General features: G+C 42.1%; 2 protein-coding genes across 3 annotated transcripts in view; both read left to right on the top strand.

The window, feature by feature from the left end:
- SNX6 (sorting nexin 6) overlaps positions 1-10,970 on the top strand; it is a 33,548-nt gene extending 22,578 nt beyond the window's left edge. For both annotated transcript variants that reach the window (XM_068398099.1, XM_068398098.1), the window contains exon 14: positions 9,047-10,970. In XM_068398099.1, the coding sequence (XP_068254200.1) occupies positions 9,047-9,100 (54 nt within the window). In that variant the 3' untranslated portion in view covers positions 9,101-10,970. The remainder of the gene's footprint in view (positions 1-9,046) is intronic.
- A 364-nt stretch (positions 10,971-11,334) lies between these two features.
- On the top strand, positions 11,335-18,117 carry EAPP (E2F associated phosphoprotein). Its single transcript, XM_068399141.1, has 6 exons — positions 11,335-11,453; positions 12,081-12,262; positions 13,616-13,714; positions 14,070-14,193; positions 15,047-15,166; positions 16,712-18,117. Exons 1-6 carry the CDS (start codon positions 11,380-11,382, stop codon positions 16,974-16,976), a joined length of 864 nt encoding a protein of 287 aa, XP_068255242.1. The 5' UTR covers positions 11,335-11,379; the 3' UTR covers positions 16,977-18,117.
- The last annotated feature ends 610 nt before the right edge of the window (positions 18,118-18,727 follow it).

Here is an 18,727-nt window from a genome sequence, read left to right as displayed (position 1 = left end):
GAGACATTGGAACAGGTTGCCCAGAAAAGCTGTGGCTACCCCCTCCCTGGCAGTGTTCAAGGCCAGGTTGGATGGGGCTTTGAGCAACCTGGTCTAGTGGAAAGGTGTCCCTGCCTGAGGCAGGGGGCTTGGAACTAGATGATCTTTAAGGTCCCTTCCAATCCAAACCATTCTATGATAGGAAGTGGTTTCTCCTGTTACCCAAATGTGGAGGACTTGGTGTATAGGGTAGGCCAACTACCAAGCAGGACATCACCCAGACCTGTCTGAAGTCAGATCAGTGTTACTCTGAGTATGCTTTTTGAACCTTTTTGTCATGAAACTATAAAGTGCTGACAACAGAGGAATGTTGCAGATGGCCTCTTCAGTAAAATAAATTTTTGCACGAAAAAAACTTTTAAGGGGCCTGTACTATCCTATAAATTTCACAATGTATTTGATTCTTTTAATCTGTATGAAATTAGTGTTTTTGGTTAAATCAGGTTAGCTGTTCTGATTTCACAGACAAATAAAACAGTCTCTTACGTTAACAGTCCTATAGCAGGAGGCGGCTTTCTTTTAAAAGTCACCTCTCTAGCATTTCTCATTCTCATCACAAATCTGAAAGTGTGTTGACTACCAAACTCTGAATTAACTCAGAATATAACTGTTGAAAAGACTAGTTAAGAGGGGTATAGCATTGCTGAGTTAACTTGTTGCTGCTTTATACTTTTTTCAGTAGTGTTGATGGTGTCATTCTTCATTCTGCCAAACCCATTGTTTGTAAAACTAAACAGTGTGTTACATTTACTGGTTGTTTGGGGTTTTTTTGTTGGTGGTGTTTTTTGGTTTTTTTTTCCAATCTTCGTAGGTGTAACTTCAGCTTGATGGAATATTTAGCTGGTAAAGTAATCGGTCAGATCTGGAATACTCAACTACTTTTTCAGATGAACAGTGCTTACTTCAATGTGCTATATCAGAAATTCAGCTATATTTCCCCTAAAGTCTTAAAACTTCTCATACTACTTGGTACTGTTCAGCCTTCCTACTTCTCTGTGTGTAACAGCTGTCTATATCTAGCCCTGAGTCTCCCAGAAATCCCCGTGTTTGGTCATGAATGTACTGGTTATGGGTTTTAGTGAAATTAATAGTCCTAACAGTCACAGACTCACAGAATCAATCGGGTTGGAAGAGACCTCTGGGATCATCGAGTCCAACCATTGCCCTGACACCACCCTGTCAACTAGACCATGGCACTAAGTGCCATGTCCAGTCTTTTCTTAAACACATCCAGAGATGGTGACCCCACCACCTCCCTGGGCAGCCCGTTCCAACGTCTAATGACCCTTTCTGAGAAGAAATGCTTCCTAATGTCCAACCTGAACCTCCCCTGGCACAGCTTGAGGCTATGTCCTCTTGTCCTATCGCTAGTTGCCTGGGAGAAGAGGCCGACTCCCACTCCACTACAACCTCCCTTCAGGTAGTTGTAGACTGCAATAAGGTCACCTCGGAGCTGCCTCTTCTCCAGGCTAAACAACCCCAGCTCCCTCAGCCGTTCCTCATAGGTCAGACCCTCCAGACCCTTCACCAGCTTGGTTGCCCTCCTCTGGACTCGCTCCAACACCTCAACATCTTTCTTAAAGTGCGGGGCCCAGAACTGGACACAGTATTCAAGGTGCAGCCTCACCAGTGCCGAGTACAGAGGGACGATCACTTCCCTAGACCGGCTGGCTACACTATTCCTAATAGAGGCCAGGATGCCATTGGCCTTCTTGGCCACCTGGGCACACTGCTGGCTCATGTTTAGCCGGCTGTCGATCAGCACCCCCAGGTCTCTTTCTGCCGGGCCGCTTTCTAACCACTCTTCCCCCAGCTAGTGCTGTATGGGGTTGTTGTGGCTGAAGTGTAAGACCCGGCACTTGTTCTTGTTGATCCTCATGCCGTTGGTCTCGGCCCATCTATCTAACCTGTCCAGATCCCTCTGTAGGGCCTTCCTACCCTCCAGCAGATGGACACTCCCACCCAGCTTGGTGTCATCTGCAAATTTGCTGAGGGTGCACTCAATCCCTACGTCTAGATCATCTATAAAGATATTGAACAGCACCGGCCCCAGAACTGAGCCCTGGGGCACACCGCTAGTGACCGGCCGCCAGTGGGACTTTGCCCCATTCACCACCACTCTCTGGGCTCGACCATCCAGCCAGTTTTTAACCCATTGAAGAGTCCACCCATCCAAGCCCTGGGCAGCCAGTTTGTCTAGGAGGATGCTGTGGGAGACAGTGTCGAATGCCTTACTGAAGTCTAGATAGACTACATCCACAGCCCTGCCCTCATCTACTAAGCGGGTCACTTGGTCATAGAAGGAGACCAGGTTGGTCAAGCAGGACCTGCCTTTCATGAATCCATGTTGGCTGGCCCCGATGCCCCAATTGTCCTGCATGTGCGGTGTAATGGCACTCAGGATGATCTGTTCCATCACCTTTCCTGGCACCGAGGTCAGGCTGACAGGCCTATAGTTCCCTAGATCATCCTTCCAACCCTTCTTGTAGATGGGCGTTACATTTGCTAATTTCCAGTCAGCTGGAACTTCTCCAGTGTTGACCAGGACTGCTGCTAGATAATAGAGAGTGGTTTGGCAAGTTCATTTGCCAGTTCCTTCATTACTCTGGGGTGAAGCCCATCCGGGCCCATAGCCTTGTGGGTGTCCAATTGGCACAGCAGGTCACTAACCGTCTCCTCCTGGATTACGGGGATGATTGCAAGTCATACTTGTGTAACAGTTTTTATTGATTTGCCATATCATGCTTTAATAAGGGAATGAATCCACGGCACTTCTGTCCTGCTTCAGTCATTGACACTTCATCTCTTGTAACTGACCCTTGCTGAAGACCTTCCGTGCCTTGGAGTGGAATGCTTAAAAACTGTCTCTATCTTCTAAAGTATCCTTAAAGAATCACTTGTATTACCTCTCTGTGGAAGTCAAAATCTTGTAGTAATATTCTATTTAATTTTGACAGCTAATAACTGCGGAAGGCAGGGGGAAAATGCTTAATTTCTGTAGATTTCAACTTACTTGACATGTGCTTCTTGGTGTCCTCAGTTTGCCTGGAAGAGCTTGAAATTTTTAGCAGTTCTTCATTTATCACCACGGCTTGTGTTTAAGACTTAATTCTTCAGATAGTCTGTCTCAGTCTGTGACTTACCTTGTCTTAGTAAATTTACTAACAAGGAGTATATAAGGCTGTAACAGAAGCTTCGAACTGTAGTCCTGTTTTTGAAGGTGAACTTTTTTCCTGATCCTTTTCACCTACTTTATCATGGAGCATTGTAAGATTCACTGGACAGTTTTGAATATTTAAAGCTTTACAATATAAAAGGTCATTTTGACTAAGGGTGACAGTTCTTGAAATGTTAACTAATGTTGTGACTTGTTGAATGAAAGGATATTTAGTTTCTCACTAGGTTTGAAAGTTCTGTTTTTGCAAAGCCTGTGTTTTATATTTATTCAAAACAAGCTACTACAGATGGATTAGTTTGGTTGCTGTGCTTTTATTTCTACAGATTTTGAGTTGGATTATTACAGAATTTACAAGTGCAACAAACCATATTTTTCAATTTTATATAATGGGAAATTTTTTTATTAATGCTATCTATAACCAGCGTATTTGAGGATAGTCTTATGGAGAGGTTTTTATTAGTCTGTACAGAGTATTGAAGGATGAAATGGTTTATTGGAGACTTTCTGAGGTAGTTCTATAAAAGGAAGAAAGAAGATATGAAAAGACTTGGTTTTTTTTTGAGGTAGCGTTGTGCCCTGATGTGTGAAGAGCAATGTTACTGGAATACGAGGGTTTCTACTGTCACGGTTTAAAGCTGGGCCGGCTATTAAACCTGTGGCAGATGCTCTCTGTTAACCCTCCCCCCCTACCCAAAGGGAAAGGGAAAAGGGAGAGAGACTTACAGGTTGGAAAGTTAAAACAGTTTTAATAAACTATAATACTGAAAAAGAGTATAATAATAATATTGGAATAATCAAATATATACGAATATATACAAAACCAAGATCGAGCTCCCCCGATGTCGGCCACGTCACCACCGGCACTGCAGGGCAGGCTCCGGGAAGGCCCAGGCTGGGCCCAGCGACGGTCGAGAGCTGGATTCAGGGATGCACGGATCGGGATCGGGGGCAGCAGGAAAAAGGACAGAGTCCTCCTTGGACACTGGCCAAAGGCTCAAGCCGCAGAAGGAGCCCGAAGCAGCAGAAACACCCAAACACAGCAGAAGAAGCAAGGGAAGGGGAAGGGGGCGAGAACCTCGTGATCCCCCGCTTTATACTGAGAATGACGTGTATGGGATGGAATACCTTCGTTGGTCAATTTTGGGTCACCTGCCCTGTCCGCTTCTCCCTGCAGGTGCGACCCCCCTTCGGCTCTTCACTCATAAGCAGTGAGGAATTTAGCAGTGACCTTCGTTTCTCTAAGAATAAGTACAACAAGAGCCTTTCTGCATAACATCCCTACCGGTGCCTCAGTGATAACTACAAACTTCGAGCGTTATCAGTCCTAGAAGCAGGGACTGTCTGCAAAACATGCAGTTTCTTTCAGAAAGTGCAGTTACTTAGAAGAGACTTAGCTGAAAGTAAAAATCACTGAAAGGAAAACTGGCCTGGTTTAGGCCAAACCAGGACACTACTTGTCCCAGAGAGGACATTTTTATACTTGTTGCAATGCAAATCATGAACAATGCTCCTTTTTCGGGGAGGCTAAGTAGCCCTGGTTTTGGCTGGGCTAAGCTGGGCTGTTTGTAGACACCTAATGCCTCTTGCAGTAGAGCCAAAAGAGGGCTAGTAGAAGCAAGAAGAAAGATACTTTTTCATGTAGACAGTAAATTAATGAAGTCAGATCAAAAGCCCCCTACTTTCAAGTTCTGAACAAAATACTTTGCCTCATGCTGCAGCAGTCCCTGTCTTCATGCTTCTGCAGCTACTGGAGGCAGGTGAAGTTTTAGCAGCACCAAACTGGAAATTGCTGGACTTGTCAATGGAATGTCGAGCACAGCACTCCCAAACTTTGCAGCATGACCTGTTATTCAGGTCTAAGTGCTATTTCCAGAAAAAAAAAAAGCTAACTGGGGAGCAGGGGCTGGGGGCAACAGATAACACTGCCACAGGCTTTTGCAAAGTCTTCTGTTGTGGGCTTTTTTTGCTGGAACAAGTACCGCCAGACTAGATGTCATGCAGATGCATCTGTCTCTGAATCGGTCTAGCCACATGTCTTCTGGACTTGGAGTTGCCTGGCACAGAAAGCATGGAGGTGAAACCTAATGCAGCAATGGGTGCTGGAACTCACCTGAGAGGCTGTCTTTGGGAGGAATTCAGCCACAACAAGAGCTGCTGCACGACTTACTGTTAAAAGTAATTTGCTCTGTGCAGAAAGAAAAACACAAATCCCGAAACACAAGAGACGGCTGCATTGAAGAAGTCAGAATGACCGAAGTATCGAGAGACGGTTCTGAGACATAGCTTGCGTTTCCTGAGCTGTATCTGGCTGTGTGGCTCTAGAAGACTGGAGGGTGATAGGGAAATCAAGCTTTTCGTAAATCAAGGACACACTATATACAAATACTAAGTGCACCCTCTCTGCCCAGTTATGTTTATACTACTTTCTTATAAAATATTGTTTTAATCTGCTAATATCATCTTATCCTTTCCTGGTTGCAGCTCAAGACTTTTGAAAAAGCTAAAAATTGGACTGTGAGTTAAGATTGCTTTAAGTGGATGCAAGTGCAGACTACTGCCAGGAAGGATGATGATGCATGACTATGTTCCTTTCCCTTATGTTGGCACTACTATGTGTGCAGCTGCATAGTAAGATGGAGCTAAAATTTGCTCTGGGGTTTTCTAAGCTTTACTTTCAGTCTAGTTTTCACAGCACCCTTGGTGTCAAAACACAGTTTTGGCTGGGAGTAGCTCAGAATAAGAGAGCACTGTCTTCTTATCAGCAGCATGTACCCTAGATTTACTTCAAATTGTTGCCAAACTGCAGCTTTAGATTCTGCTTGGTCTCTGACCTATATTAAACAGATTGATGTTTCTTTTTGTATGGCCATTCTGTCTGACTATCCCTCTAGGCAGTGTTTAGCTTCTGTTTTGCTAGCTCTGTGTTTCTTAATGACTACATGCAGCTGTAGCTAATGTAAGACCTGATTATGTGTTTGGGCATTTAGTGCAAAATGGAATTGTAACTGAGTAAGATAGCTTCTTTCAAATAAAAAATAAAAATCTAAACATTTCTTTCCACAAATACTAATATATATGCTCTTGCCTCTGTGGGTTTTTGTGGAAAAAGAATTTGTTGCATTACTAGCAACAGAGGTCTGTCTGGAGCTGACAGAAGAAGGAAGTAAGCAAAATCCAATGCTAAGGGATTTGGTTAAATGCTTTGTCAGTAATTCATTCTTTCCTGAAAAGGATGTTTCTGTCACCATGGTTTTGCCAATAACTGTAATATAGTTATTGTTATTACTCAGCTTAGGAGTCTGAGTTGGCAAGAAACACTTTTCTGAGTCTGACTTTATAGGACTTTCTTGAGCTATGCTGATACGAGTCAAGTATGTCAGATGTTGCAGCCAGAAAGAGTAATGGCTCACAGCCTCTGTTGTCCTTGATTTATTATAATTTAAATAAGGTTGTTCTTGTGAACTTTGTAAATTTGATCTAATGAAAATGAATGATTTGCCTATTTGGAAAATTTCAGTAGACTGGCTGAGTCTGGAAATGACTGATGTGTGAAGGGCATCTCGGTACCGTCTTTTCTTTAGAGTGCTATGTAGTGGCCTGTGGCTTGCAAATACACTTCATGCTGCTGATGGGCTGTAAAGAGATGGCCAAAAGATCACTGTCACACTTTTGTTATAGGTAACATGCGTGCAGTCCACAATTATATTTCAGACTGAAGTATTCCGTTTGAAGACTGAAGACTTCAGACTGAAGTATTCCTTTTCATTCATTACTTCCTTATGGCTAATAATCAGCTGTTCAATACCAGAGACCTTAGATTTATGAATCCTGTACGCTACAGAGATGGGCCACCAAGTCCCCATGAATCTCGGGTATTGAACTTGTTCATGCCACAGAATCACAAGCCTTTTAAATAGCTTGTGACTGTCCTCTGCCAGTATAGGCATAAAAGGACAAAAAGCTGTTGAAGCTGTAACTGAAATTGCTGTCTTCTGGGGAAGGCTGAAAAGGATTCTGTAGATATAACTGGGAATCTTCTGTTTTGAAGCATTTAATTTAGTTAATTGCTTAATCTGGATTATAAGAACCTTAATGGGGGATGGAATTATGATTTCTTACCTTTTGGGGCTGGGGGGCGAGTGTCTTTCTGCCTGTCTGCTGCAGGTCACTTGGAATGCTTTCAACTGAAAAAGCAAGAATTACAAATTCTTTAGTGCTTGTGTGGACTGTTTTTATCAAGGACATGCAAATCACAGCTGCTGATACTGTTTAATTACATGCTTTTGTTTGTTTGAAGTTTTCTTTACAGGTTTCTTTTTGGATCCAAAGAATTTTTAGAAGGAAGCAGTTTCTCCCATGTTTATAATTGGGCATTCAGACTGTTCTGTTCTTGCGTTTTATCTGAACCTGATAGGAATTACTCTTAACACTGTCAACAACCTAACATTGTTTCTTACATAGAGATTTCAGATTTGGGAACAAATCTAGTACAGCTATTTAATAGTGAATAGCCAGTAGTTTAAAGTGATCTAAGCATAAATGAATGCACAAAACAATGTGAATACTGTGAGTACCAGGTTGGGTTTGTTTTTTTTCTAGAAAGTAAGTCTTGGCTTCCTTGTTGATCGCATTTGCTTAATTCACAAGGGTATCTTTTTAAGTGTCAGTTCTGTAAATTCATTCAGAAATCTGAAAGTCAACCTGTATGTTTTTATGGTAGAGTCAGAATGCTTTAAATAAGATTAAAAACTGACCTGCAGGTGTTTGAAAAGAAGGGCAGAACTTGGCCTTAGAGATAAGGCTTAGTTAATCACTTCTGTAGCTCTGGCTTTAATGGCTAAACTCAACTTTGAAGGCTAAATCACCTGGCTAAGCATGTAAGTCACAGAATCACGGAATGGTTAGGGCTGGAGGGGACCTCTGGAGATCATCTAGTCCAACCCCTGCCAAAGCAGGTTCATCTAGAGCATGTTGCACAGGGTTGTGCTCAGGCAGGTTCTGAATATCTCCAGAGAAGGAGACTCCACAACCTCCCTGGGCAGCCTGTTCCAGTGCTCTGGAAGAAAGAAAAATAAAGAAGTTTTTCCTCATATTGAGATGGAACTTGCCATGTTTCAGTTTGTGCCCATTGCCCCTTGTCCTGTCACCGGGCACCACTGAGAAGAGTCTGGCCCCCTCCTCTTGACACCCACCCCTAAGGTATTTGTAAGTGTTGATAAGATCCCCTCTCAGTCTTCTCTTCTCCAGGCTAAACAGACCCAGCTCCCTCAACCTCTCCTCATAAAAGAGATGCTCAGTCAGTCTGTTGTCTTTCAAACAAGGCCTGTCCTTGGAACAGAGCTACAAGCTTAGATGGCTGCTATAGCCAGGAGATAGTGAGTGCTGTGGATTGGTTAACACTTCTTGATGGATTTGGTGTAATATAGGAATACTTCTGCTTTGGGAATAATATTCCAGTGACAGAGTAATGGCAGTACTATATAAAAAATGAAAACTTTGTAACTTTGAACTTCATTGCTAAGGCAGTGCTCTGCAGTGAATAGTTTTTGTGGCCAGACTAGGTCTTTAGTAAGAAACCTGTGAAGAAACATGGAAAGGGTACTAAGTGCTTATTTATGAATCTCAGGTTGGCTCTGTTTAGTTCCATGACACAATGCTCCTATATGCAAACAACTCTTTTAAAAAAGTTACTTACACAAGTATTTCTACATAAGCTTAATACCTGTCTGTTCTCCTTCAGTGGTGTCATTGCTATTTAAAAAACATCTTTTTGCCACAAGCGTAAAAGAAAGTAGGGAAATATGGTCATATTTTTCTTTATTTTTACAGGGTAACTTACAGCTGCTGCAAAGCTGCCTGGCAGTGTTAAACTGTGACACATAAGCTACGCTCCGTCCTCCCACTAACAAGGGCTGCCCTTCTCTGGATTTTGTTTTCATGACTTTAAATAGGCACTTACCGTTTCCTGGAGAAAACATTTGACAAAGTCCACATAAGCAAGCTCCTTCTTTCAAAAGGATTAAAACAAACACCTGAAAGTAGCTCCAGACTATATGAAGCAACAGCATACTTGTTATACGTACATATTCATGTTTATTTAATCATTATATGCTTTCATTGTTCAGAAACCAAATGCTCTGTTTTTGTGAAAATAGCCAATATAATTATGTTCACCGTTATGAATACTATGATACGGCTGCCAGTCTTATTTACCTTTGTAAGTCATTTCTGAAGTTCACCATTTGAAGCACATTGTTCAAATGGCCTAAATATTACTGTTAGATATTTGAATATTGTTACTATAATGGCATTGTATACACTGTCTTAGTTTTTTTCCATGTACTGATACCAAGAAACTTAATCTTTTTTTCAATTGTGAACATTTCTTAGAAATTTTGGAGAACTTTGTGTAACCTTTATGATTTAAAAAGAAAAGCAAATGCATTAGTATGTTTGCCTTAACTTGTAGACTAATCCAATTATTGTAAAATAAACCATGAAATCAATGATTTTTTTCTAAAATTATGCAGACATTGTATCATCTGTAAGCTTAATATTTTCTAGTAAATCAGATTAATTTAATTAGCTTTTTCTCTATTCATCCTGTAAAGCCATTGAGTAAGTATTGGATTGGTCTGACACTAAATACTCGCCCAGTAATTTTTCACTTGCATTCTCAGGTTTATCTGTTTGTCTGTGACTTTCCTCTCCAGTGTACTTAAATTGTTTTGAGCTTGGTGGCTGACTCTGCAGTTTTTTGGCAGAAATGCTTTTCAGAGAACTTCTTGGGTTTCTTTCTGGGAAGGGGAAATAAAGTAGCAGAAGGGAGTTCAGAAAGTGCATAAAATATCAGTGAGAGGTAATACTGCCCCGCTTTCGTACAGATAAACAGCTTTGCTTCAGAATATAAAAAGTAAAGGTATCCCCAATAAAGGAATTCCTGAAAAGGATCTCATTCTGCTAACTGGACTTAAAACTTAGAGCTATGAATCCAGTTTTACGTGTTGTAGTGCTTTGTCTCTCTGACTCAAACCATGAAACTTTTCCAAGAGGTGCTGTTGTGTAATTTCAGGATGTTGTAAGATTAGGCTTTACTTAATGAATTGCTCTTCACAGTGGGATTGCTGCTTTATATGGGCTTGTAGACCTTCAATGGAGCAGCAGAATTTTGGGTGAATGGGATGTTTGGAGATGGAGGTGAATGCCAGTCAATGTCTCTGTGATTAGACTCCCTGTACTGCTGCACAGAGGTGTGTGGCGTGTTTGGTGTGGTTTTTTTTGTTTGGTTGGTTTTGTTTTGTTTTGGTTTGTTTGGTTTTTTTTGTTTTGTTTTGTTTGTTTGGGTTTTTTTTCCCCTCCAATAGGGTGAGTTGCACAGTGCAGTATGCTTACCCTGCCACCTTGCACATCAGAACACTTCAGAGAAGTTTCTTGGCTGAATGTGCTGTTTGCATTGTGCTTTGAGTTGCGTACACATAGCCTCAGACTGACTACCAGTGCCCAAGGGCTATTAGCAACTCATCTAGTATATATACTGTTTTCCAGTAATGGCTACTTCAATAATACTGTGCTGTTCATCTTCCAGATATAACAGGTATAATTCCTAAGGAACTCATCTATAAATAGACTATAAGGGACAAAGACTACCATGTATGTACAGTTAACAAAATTGTAAATATTTTAAGTAGGATGTGGGAACAGGTTTTTAGATTAGTCCTCCTTGTTCAGTGTTATTAGCTCATTAAATTTTTTTCAAGCCTCTTGGTATTGGGTGTGTCTCTTAACGCTCTAGCCCCTGCCTGCCTCCCTGGGAAGAAAAATATTTAAAATATGACCCGAGGACTTGCAAATCCAAGGGAAAAAGGAAGAGCCCTGCCGGGCTGGGCGGCCGGTACCGGCACCGGCGGGGGGGACGAGGGGGAACGCGGGGGCCGCGTGTCCCCAGGGCCGGGCCGCGCCGCTGCAGGCGGGCTGGCTGCCCGAGCGCCCCTGCGGCCTCGCCCCGCGCCTCTCACGACGAGGCCGCGGTGCCGCCTTCCCCCTGCCGGGGCGGAGGCGGTGGCCCGGGGCGGGAGGGGCTTGGTCGGCGGAAGCCGGCGGCGCGCCCGGAAGGGGCCGGGCCCGGGCTGGCTGCGGCAGCTGGCGGGCAGCAGGGCGCCGCCATGAGCTGCCTGCGGGAGGAGGATGACCCGTACGTGGTGGAGGAGCCCAGCGACGAGGAGCGAGCGCTCAGCAGGTGCCGGAGAGCCCCCGCCGCGGACAGGCCCAGGGCGGCCCGTCGCTGCCCTGCCTGAGGCGGCCGGGCCGGACCGGGGGTGCTTCGTCACGGCGGTGGCGGGCCGCCGCACCCCGCTGTCGCCTGGCGTCTCCTGGCCGGAGCGCGGGGAGGCGCGGCGGGACGCGGTGGGGCGGCAGGCCCGGGTGCTGGCCCTCGCAGGCGGCGGGGCTCCCTCACGGCCCGGGCGGTGGGCAGGGCCGCGGAGTGCCGCCCGAGGGGTGCGGGAGGATCGCCTCGCAACAGCCGCGGCGATTTTCTTCCTTGAAACTGGAGTATTTGCATTTGTAACTGCCGGTGCTGGTGTGTACACAGCTCCCTGCCCCTGCGCGGAGCCTCGCTGGGCAGCGCTCCAGAGGCGCCGCGGCAGGCCGCAGCCAGGCATCTGGAGCTCCTTCACATTAAACCCAGAGTTTCAACATCCACAAGCTAGTAAAACATTGTAATAAACATATTTCCCATAAACACACGAAGAAGTGCTTCCCCGTGCACCCACACAATTCAGGTGTTCCTTCTCCAAATGTTTTTAATGGCCAGTGTTTTAAGCTGGTTATCTTAATTAGGTGTATAACGCTTAAATGTTTGTAGCTCAGAAGATGAGGTGGATGTGCTCCTACACGGCACTCCCGACCAGAAGCGGAAGCTGATACGGGAGTGCCTGACTGGGGAGAGCGAGTCTTCCAGTGACGACGAGTTCCAAAAGGAGATGGAAGCAGAACTGAACACCACCATGAGGACTCTGGAAGGCAAATGGAGAACACCAGAAATGGGTAAATCACACTTAACATCTGCTTGCATGTCAAATCGAGAGTTAAGTGGTATCCAGTTAAGGTGTGAAGTTAATGTATTATTCGCCTGGCTAGAGAGGGGTGTGTGTGGTGACAGTTGAGTACTGTTTGAAGCCTGCAGAAAAATATTTAAATGTCTGATCGCGTCTGCAGAAATGGTCACTAGGTGCCACTTCAGTGAATGCCTCTGTTACATCTTCTAAGACTTCAATTTTGGTGTTTCTGAACTTACGATTTTTTGCTTTAATATGATTTCTCTTATGTTGTATCAGTCCCCTTTTTCCAAATATCTTTTTGTTTTAAGTTGTTCTTTCACATGTATTTAGAAGTCCCTTGAGCAGGATGCAGTCTCTTTTACTTTATCTAGTGGCTCCGAGTGGCTACCAAGATTTGGAACCCTTTCTTGAATAAAGTAATAGCATACAGTAGATTGAAATCCCAGATCGGTTGGGGGAAAAAGTCAGGAAAAATATGAATCTCTTCCTCCCTTAGCTGCTTATAATTGTTACATCAAATAGTAAAACTGTATTAAAGATACATGTGTTCTGGGGGTTGTGTATTATGGGTGCAAGAGATGGGTTGCTTTGGCATTTGAAGAGCATATGTTCTTTTTAACTATTACAAAACACCTAGTGAAGTGTTCTTAATTCCCCAGAGAATCAACAGAATACTCACTTTAATGTAGGGACTTCACTCTGCATTCAGTAGGTTTATTAGTTTTATCTGTGTTAGTGGGCAAATCTGATCTGTAAGTTTTAGTTGGGCAATTCAGAAGGCGTAGTGACAGTTATACCACCAAGTCCATCCAGCACAGAATAGGATTTTGGTGTATCTGGCTGTGACAAGACTTGCTTGACAATTCATCTGGGTCTTTTTTGAACTTCTGTGGCCCTGAAGTGTTGGGGGATTTTTTTAGTGATTTTTATTGTAATCAAAGTTTGTGAAACCGTGTGCCACACCTGTACTTCTTTCACATGACTGAAGGTTTATGGAGTGTCTGAGATTGTGTGGATTATATAGGGCAGAGGCAGGCGTATTTGATGTGGTGTCCTCTATGCCCAAAGGGAGTGTACCTTGGGAGAAACTTTCCTTTGAACTGTACCTGAGGTTCATCTCAGAGTGAGCAGCTTTGCTCTGAGACAGCATCTGTAAATGAAATAACACAAGCGCTGTGGATGATCAGGATGTGGAAATAAATTGGGAGAGCTGTTACTTAACACACCCAGATAAAGAGCACTTCTGTATAGAGTAACTTGAAGGTTTGTTCTGGGCTGTATCCTTGCTGTCCTTTCGGTGGGGCGTTCTTACCACTTCTCTCTCTAATTTCACACATAGGTACTTCCTCAAGCACTGGGCAGACTGGACCTGCCACCACTTCAAAATACTATGATGACATTTACTTTGATTCTGATTCAGAGGATGAAGATAAAATAGGTAAATGGCTGAGGAGAGAGGAGGACATCTTTACAGTAGCATTTTCTCTCTCAGATCCTGTAGAATCCCCTTGAGGGGTCAGGGGGCTGTTTCTGAAGGTGGCCTTTTGGGGGGAATTGCCAGCCTATATCATCTCAATGTAGTTTCTACAACTTTATGATGTATCCCGATATATGTGGGGTGCATTAATGCTTTGGGGTAGTGCATTTGGAGGAGAGATGAGCTAGACCTTTATGTTTTAGTTTAAATTGCGAGTATGGAAAAGGAAAACTGAAAAACTGGTATTTTGATTATTTAAGTAGAGAATCATCATATGACTGATGGATGTAATATGTGCTTGCACAAATCTTCCCAGTTACACAGGACATCCAGAAAAACAGAAAACATCAGCAACGACGGATTCTTTCCAATGATGAACTGCTGTATGACCCAGAAGAAGACAGTAGAGACCAGGAGTGGGTAGACTCACAGAGGAGGGGGTAAGAGACCATAAATATTTGAATTGTAGGATGCTTAACATAAACTGAAAATTTTAAATTAAAATTGTGAATATAGAGAAAAAGCCTATGCTGTCAGGTCCGTGCAGTGAAAATATTTTTTATTTAGAATTCACAGCATATGAAACTTAAAAGCCTGTAAAAGTTTTATTTGTATGTAATGGAACTTGAGTCTTCAGAATTACACTATTCTAAAATTTGCAGTTTTTTTAAATCAAGACTTCCTAGTTCTGTAAGCCAGTTTTGTCTGTAGATCTCATCTAAGTAACGATGCTGTGGATGAAAAGGCTGTGAGATACTTTGATTGCTAAATTAATATCTGTTCCTGCTAAATACTGTATTTCTAGTTTTGGAAAACTTTGAATTTAGCAAGGCACAAAGTGTTCAGATAAAATAGGAACAGCACAAAGCTGCTTTATTAAGGGTTTTTTGAAGGATGAAGTAGAAAAATGGTTGTTGCAGCAGAAGTAAAATTCTCCATATAAATCTGTTGAAAATGATAATATTAATGTATGTTGCCTGCAGAGATTGCACTTGAGATACCTGCCTCATCAGAGGAGAGGGTTATTAGGCACAAATTTTCATGCAAGATGTATTTGTCTCACCAAATGAAAATTCTCTGTACAAAGTAAATGAAAAGATACTGGTATGTTTCTTCCCCCCCAGTTTATTTTTTTATGTGCTTTGAGTTACTGAAAAAGGTGTCCAGAAGGAGCCAGATACTTCTTGGTGTATTTTGATATAAAAAAGGTTTGACAGTGGAATTGATATGCCCAACAGCAAGGGCACGTAATTTCACTTTTTGTCTCTCCTTCCTCCTTTCTTGAATGGGTAGGTACCGTAATCAAAGAAGAGTGCCACAGCAACAGCAGACAAAACCTTCAGCTGTTCCAAACAGTGATGCTGTTTTGAATTGCCCTGCTTGCATGACAACATTATGCCTGGACTGTCAAAGGTAACTGGTGAACAATAAGGGATCTTTTTGGAATGTCTTTTTTTTGGTCAGTTGTATTTTTCATGTATTCAGTTTGATCAATTGATTCGGTCAAGTCTGTTTTGTGAGGTGAAGCTAACAAAAGAGAAGGCAGGTATATGTGAATCAGATTTAGGGGTGAATGCTAGTTTGCAAGAATGATGGTCAGCTTAACCTGCAACATGGAGATGAGGAAGAACAGGGTAGAACTTTAGCATAGTGGAGAAGGTAAACTATTAAAAAAAAAACATTTCACGGAGACTAAACAAGAAGTTCAGAGTGAGTTGTGGGTGATGTGTTTGGTTTTTTTTTTTTTTTTGAAAAATATGTTGGCTTGATGTTTGAGGCATAGAATTATTCCAGGTTAACTATTATTTTTGTGTGAAAGTGCCTTGTTTAGGGGAGGATTAAGCAAAATCAAGATAGTGTATTCTTACTTGGTTTGAGTCTTAGCAGCTGTGATTTTGAGTATAGTTATATTAAAAAGTGCTTGGAAAGCCTTTAGGTGGGAATCTGTAGTGTGTTTTGCAGCTCTCCAGTATCTGACTGCACTGCAAACCTAGTTAGTACTGCTGACCTGTGCTAAGGAGAGGACTCTTGAGCTGGGAATAACGGAGAAAGAAATCTTGTGAGATGAGGAATAAACTACCTCTCATTTATTGAGTACTTCTGGTGATTGAGGATGAAATGCCACAGCAGCCTAAAATTATCTAAGTACTGGGTGCTGTTTCTCACTCTCTTCCCTTTGCCAGCTATGATATTCCTTGACCCTGTTCGATAGTTAAGTATTTCAGTTTGCTAAGCGGATGCAAAACTGTCCGGTTTTATTGTCAGACTGGTCTTTTGTGATTTTAATAAACGGAAGTAGCTCAGCATAGAATTATACAAGCAGTAAAGCCAGCAGAAGTCGAGACAGGACTTCTGCAGCCACCTGTTACGTTGGTTTAGGCTGCTGTAAAACTGCAGCCTGAGGGACACTGTGTTGAACTGAATTGAAGTGCAGCCCTAAATTGTGCTACATACTCCAGCTATACAGTTGTTATACTGATGACAGTTGAAAATACATTTTATATTTTATTATAGACATGCTTTTTCAAGTGTGATGTGTCAATGTTTGTTATTTTTAAATAAGGAATTTCAGGCTTGCAAGACATTTTAGGATATAAATGTCAGTATTTGAGTCATTTGCACTCACAACGTCCTGATCTTTTGCCTATCATAGCTCTACGTAGCAATGCATAATTCTGTAGTACCAATACCATTGTACTCCGGGGTGTTTATTTCAGCAAGAAACAGCGTGTTTTTTAAAACACCTGAAAAACAAGACAGATGGCTACAATTCTATTTTTTTTATTATTTTTGTAGTTGTGACTTTTGTTCTGTTTATAAAACTTCATATTTATTTGGCTTTCAGCCCTTTGGCATGGTACTACTTATCTTTAATCCCATTTCCAGGGACGGTAACGCATTTCTTGGAAGCAGAGTTTTACCAGTGGTATGACTTGCATTTTCTCCCCTTCTTCACAGACATGAATCTTACAAAACACAATATAGAGCAATGTTTGTGATGAACTGTGTTGTTAACAAAGAGGAAATTCTGAAATACAGAAAGAAGCTGAAGAAAAGAAGGAAGAAAATGAAGCACAGTGAAGAAACTACCTCTATACAAGCAAAGCAAGAAGAGGAGGAAGTGTATCATCCAGTATTGTGTACTGAATGCTCAACTGAAGTGGCAGTAATGGATAAAGATGAAGTTTTTCACTTCTTCAATGTTCTAGCCAGCCACTGCTAATGTGCAAAAGCAGAGGGAAAAAATCCTGCACTGTTCTAAGACTGTGTGAGGTATCAGAAATGCAGGCACGTTAGCCTTTTGTAACTATGGTCTTTTAAATGTACGTTTTCATCAGATAACTTTATAATGATTGGATTTTTGCAAAGTTTATGAAGGGGACACGGTTAATTGAGTGCATTTGAGAGCAATATTCTTTCACACCGTCAGGTGGATCCATCATTGAGGATTTAAAATTTTGTAAATATAGTGTAAGATATATGTATTGTGATCATTCCCTGTGTATATATTAGAACTGCTGCTTAGAATAAATGCTCTGTAGTAACTGGTTCTCCATAGCTGCATCGGTCATTTCTATGGCACGTGGTAAACAACTCTCAGTTGGGATGTTGGGCTTCTTTAAGGCTGTTGTTCTTGGTACATTTGCACACAGGTAGGTTTGATAAGGAAGGGATTGTCATTATAATATTTGGATTTTTTGCCCATTAAGATCTCAAAAATGGGAACTTATTTATACAGAGTGGAAGATTAGCTTATATTGAGTTTGCTGGCATGTATCATTCTGACGTGGACCATTTAAATCAACATTAATGCTTAGTAATATAGTGAAGAATTTTAAATGTAAATATGTATATGGAGAAAATACTGGACTTTTTTTCTATTGTCCTTTTTTCTTACGATGACGCATTTTAAGAATAAATTTATGGTCAGATCTATGACCATAGAGCTCATCTGTATGCTTTTTCTGTTTCTTTAGTACATTTACATCTTCTTTATGGAAGCATAAAGAGCTTCTGCTACTTGATATTTAGACTTCTTGCTTAGTCTGTGAAGCCACTGCAATGCTAACAATGGATCCTTCCCGCTGTTCCACCAGGCATGCTCCCAGGAAGTGAACTCTTTGGTTTTATTAGTAAGTAATGTCCCCTCTTTATAGCCTGGTATTTTTTAACATGGCACTTTGAACAATGGTCTGTCTGAAAAAAAAATCTCACTTTATACTTTTTCTTTTAATAGTACTAGGAATAATTTGTTATATGTGCTTTGAGGAATTGTCAGAAATATTTAAACTTAGGAGGTAAGAACCTGAAGAACATACTTCTTTTGTGCCTTAGGTTATAATAAAATCTTGTGACTCTGGTTACCTTTTGCAGTTCCTGGTGCTGTATTTTACTAATCTACACACACTCATTCTACACAGTGTTTCCTGAGATTAGGAAGAAAAAAATACCTTGGTTCCTCTGTCAGGATTACATGAGGAAAACATTGACTTTATTTTCAAATCAGTAGAAACGTAACCTCTGCTTGATGAAGCTGAGAACTGTTGAGGCAGCTGCTGAACACTAGTACTGCTGAACACACTACTGCTGAAGGCTAGTAGGGTATGCCTTCCTCTGCATGTGCAACCTACGATCAGAATTGAGCCATACTTGTTTTGAGGCTTGGGATCTGCCTGAGAGAAGATCTCAATCTCGTCTTTGCTACCTACAGTCAGACTGATTGTCTGACTTGCATATTGATAGCTATGGGATCATATAAAGCAGGATAAATTGTTGCTGTGAGCCGGTAGGTGTATATGGAAAATTTTGAACATACAAAGAACTGTTTCTTCTTAGTAGAAGCACGGAGGAGCAGATGTGATAGTGCAAGGTCCTGCATGTGGGTCGGGGCAATCCCAAGCGCAAATACAAGCTGGGGAGAGAATGGATTGAGAGCAGCCCTGAGGAGAAGGAATTGGGGGTGATGGTTGATGA

This window comes from Nyctibius grandis, chromosome 4 (assembly GCF_013368605.1).
Source record: "Nyctibius grandis isolate bNycGra1 chromosome 4, bNycGra1.pri, whole genome shotgun sequence".
Taxonomy (NCBI): Eukaryota; Metazoa; Chordata; class Aves; order Nyctibiiformes; family Nyctibiidae; genus Nyctibius; species Nyctibius grandis.
The sequence above is the reverse complement of the archived record's forward strand: the minus strand, read 5'-3'. Positions and strand labels throughout refer to the sequence as shown.

Coding starts and splice junctions, on each gene's coding strand:
- EAPP (XM_068399141.1), top strand. CDS start 11,380: ATGAGCTGCCTGCGGGAGGAGGATGACCCGTACGTGGTGGAGGAGCCC. Junction 12,263..13,615: donor ATGGAGAACACCAGAAATGG/GTAAATCACACT, acceptor TTTCACACATAG/GTACTTCCTCAAGCACTGGG. Junction 15,167..16,711: donor TTATGCCTGGACTGTCAAAG/GTAACTGGTGAA, acceptor CCTTCTTCACAG/ACATGAATCTTACAAAACAC.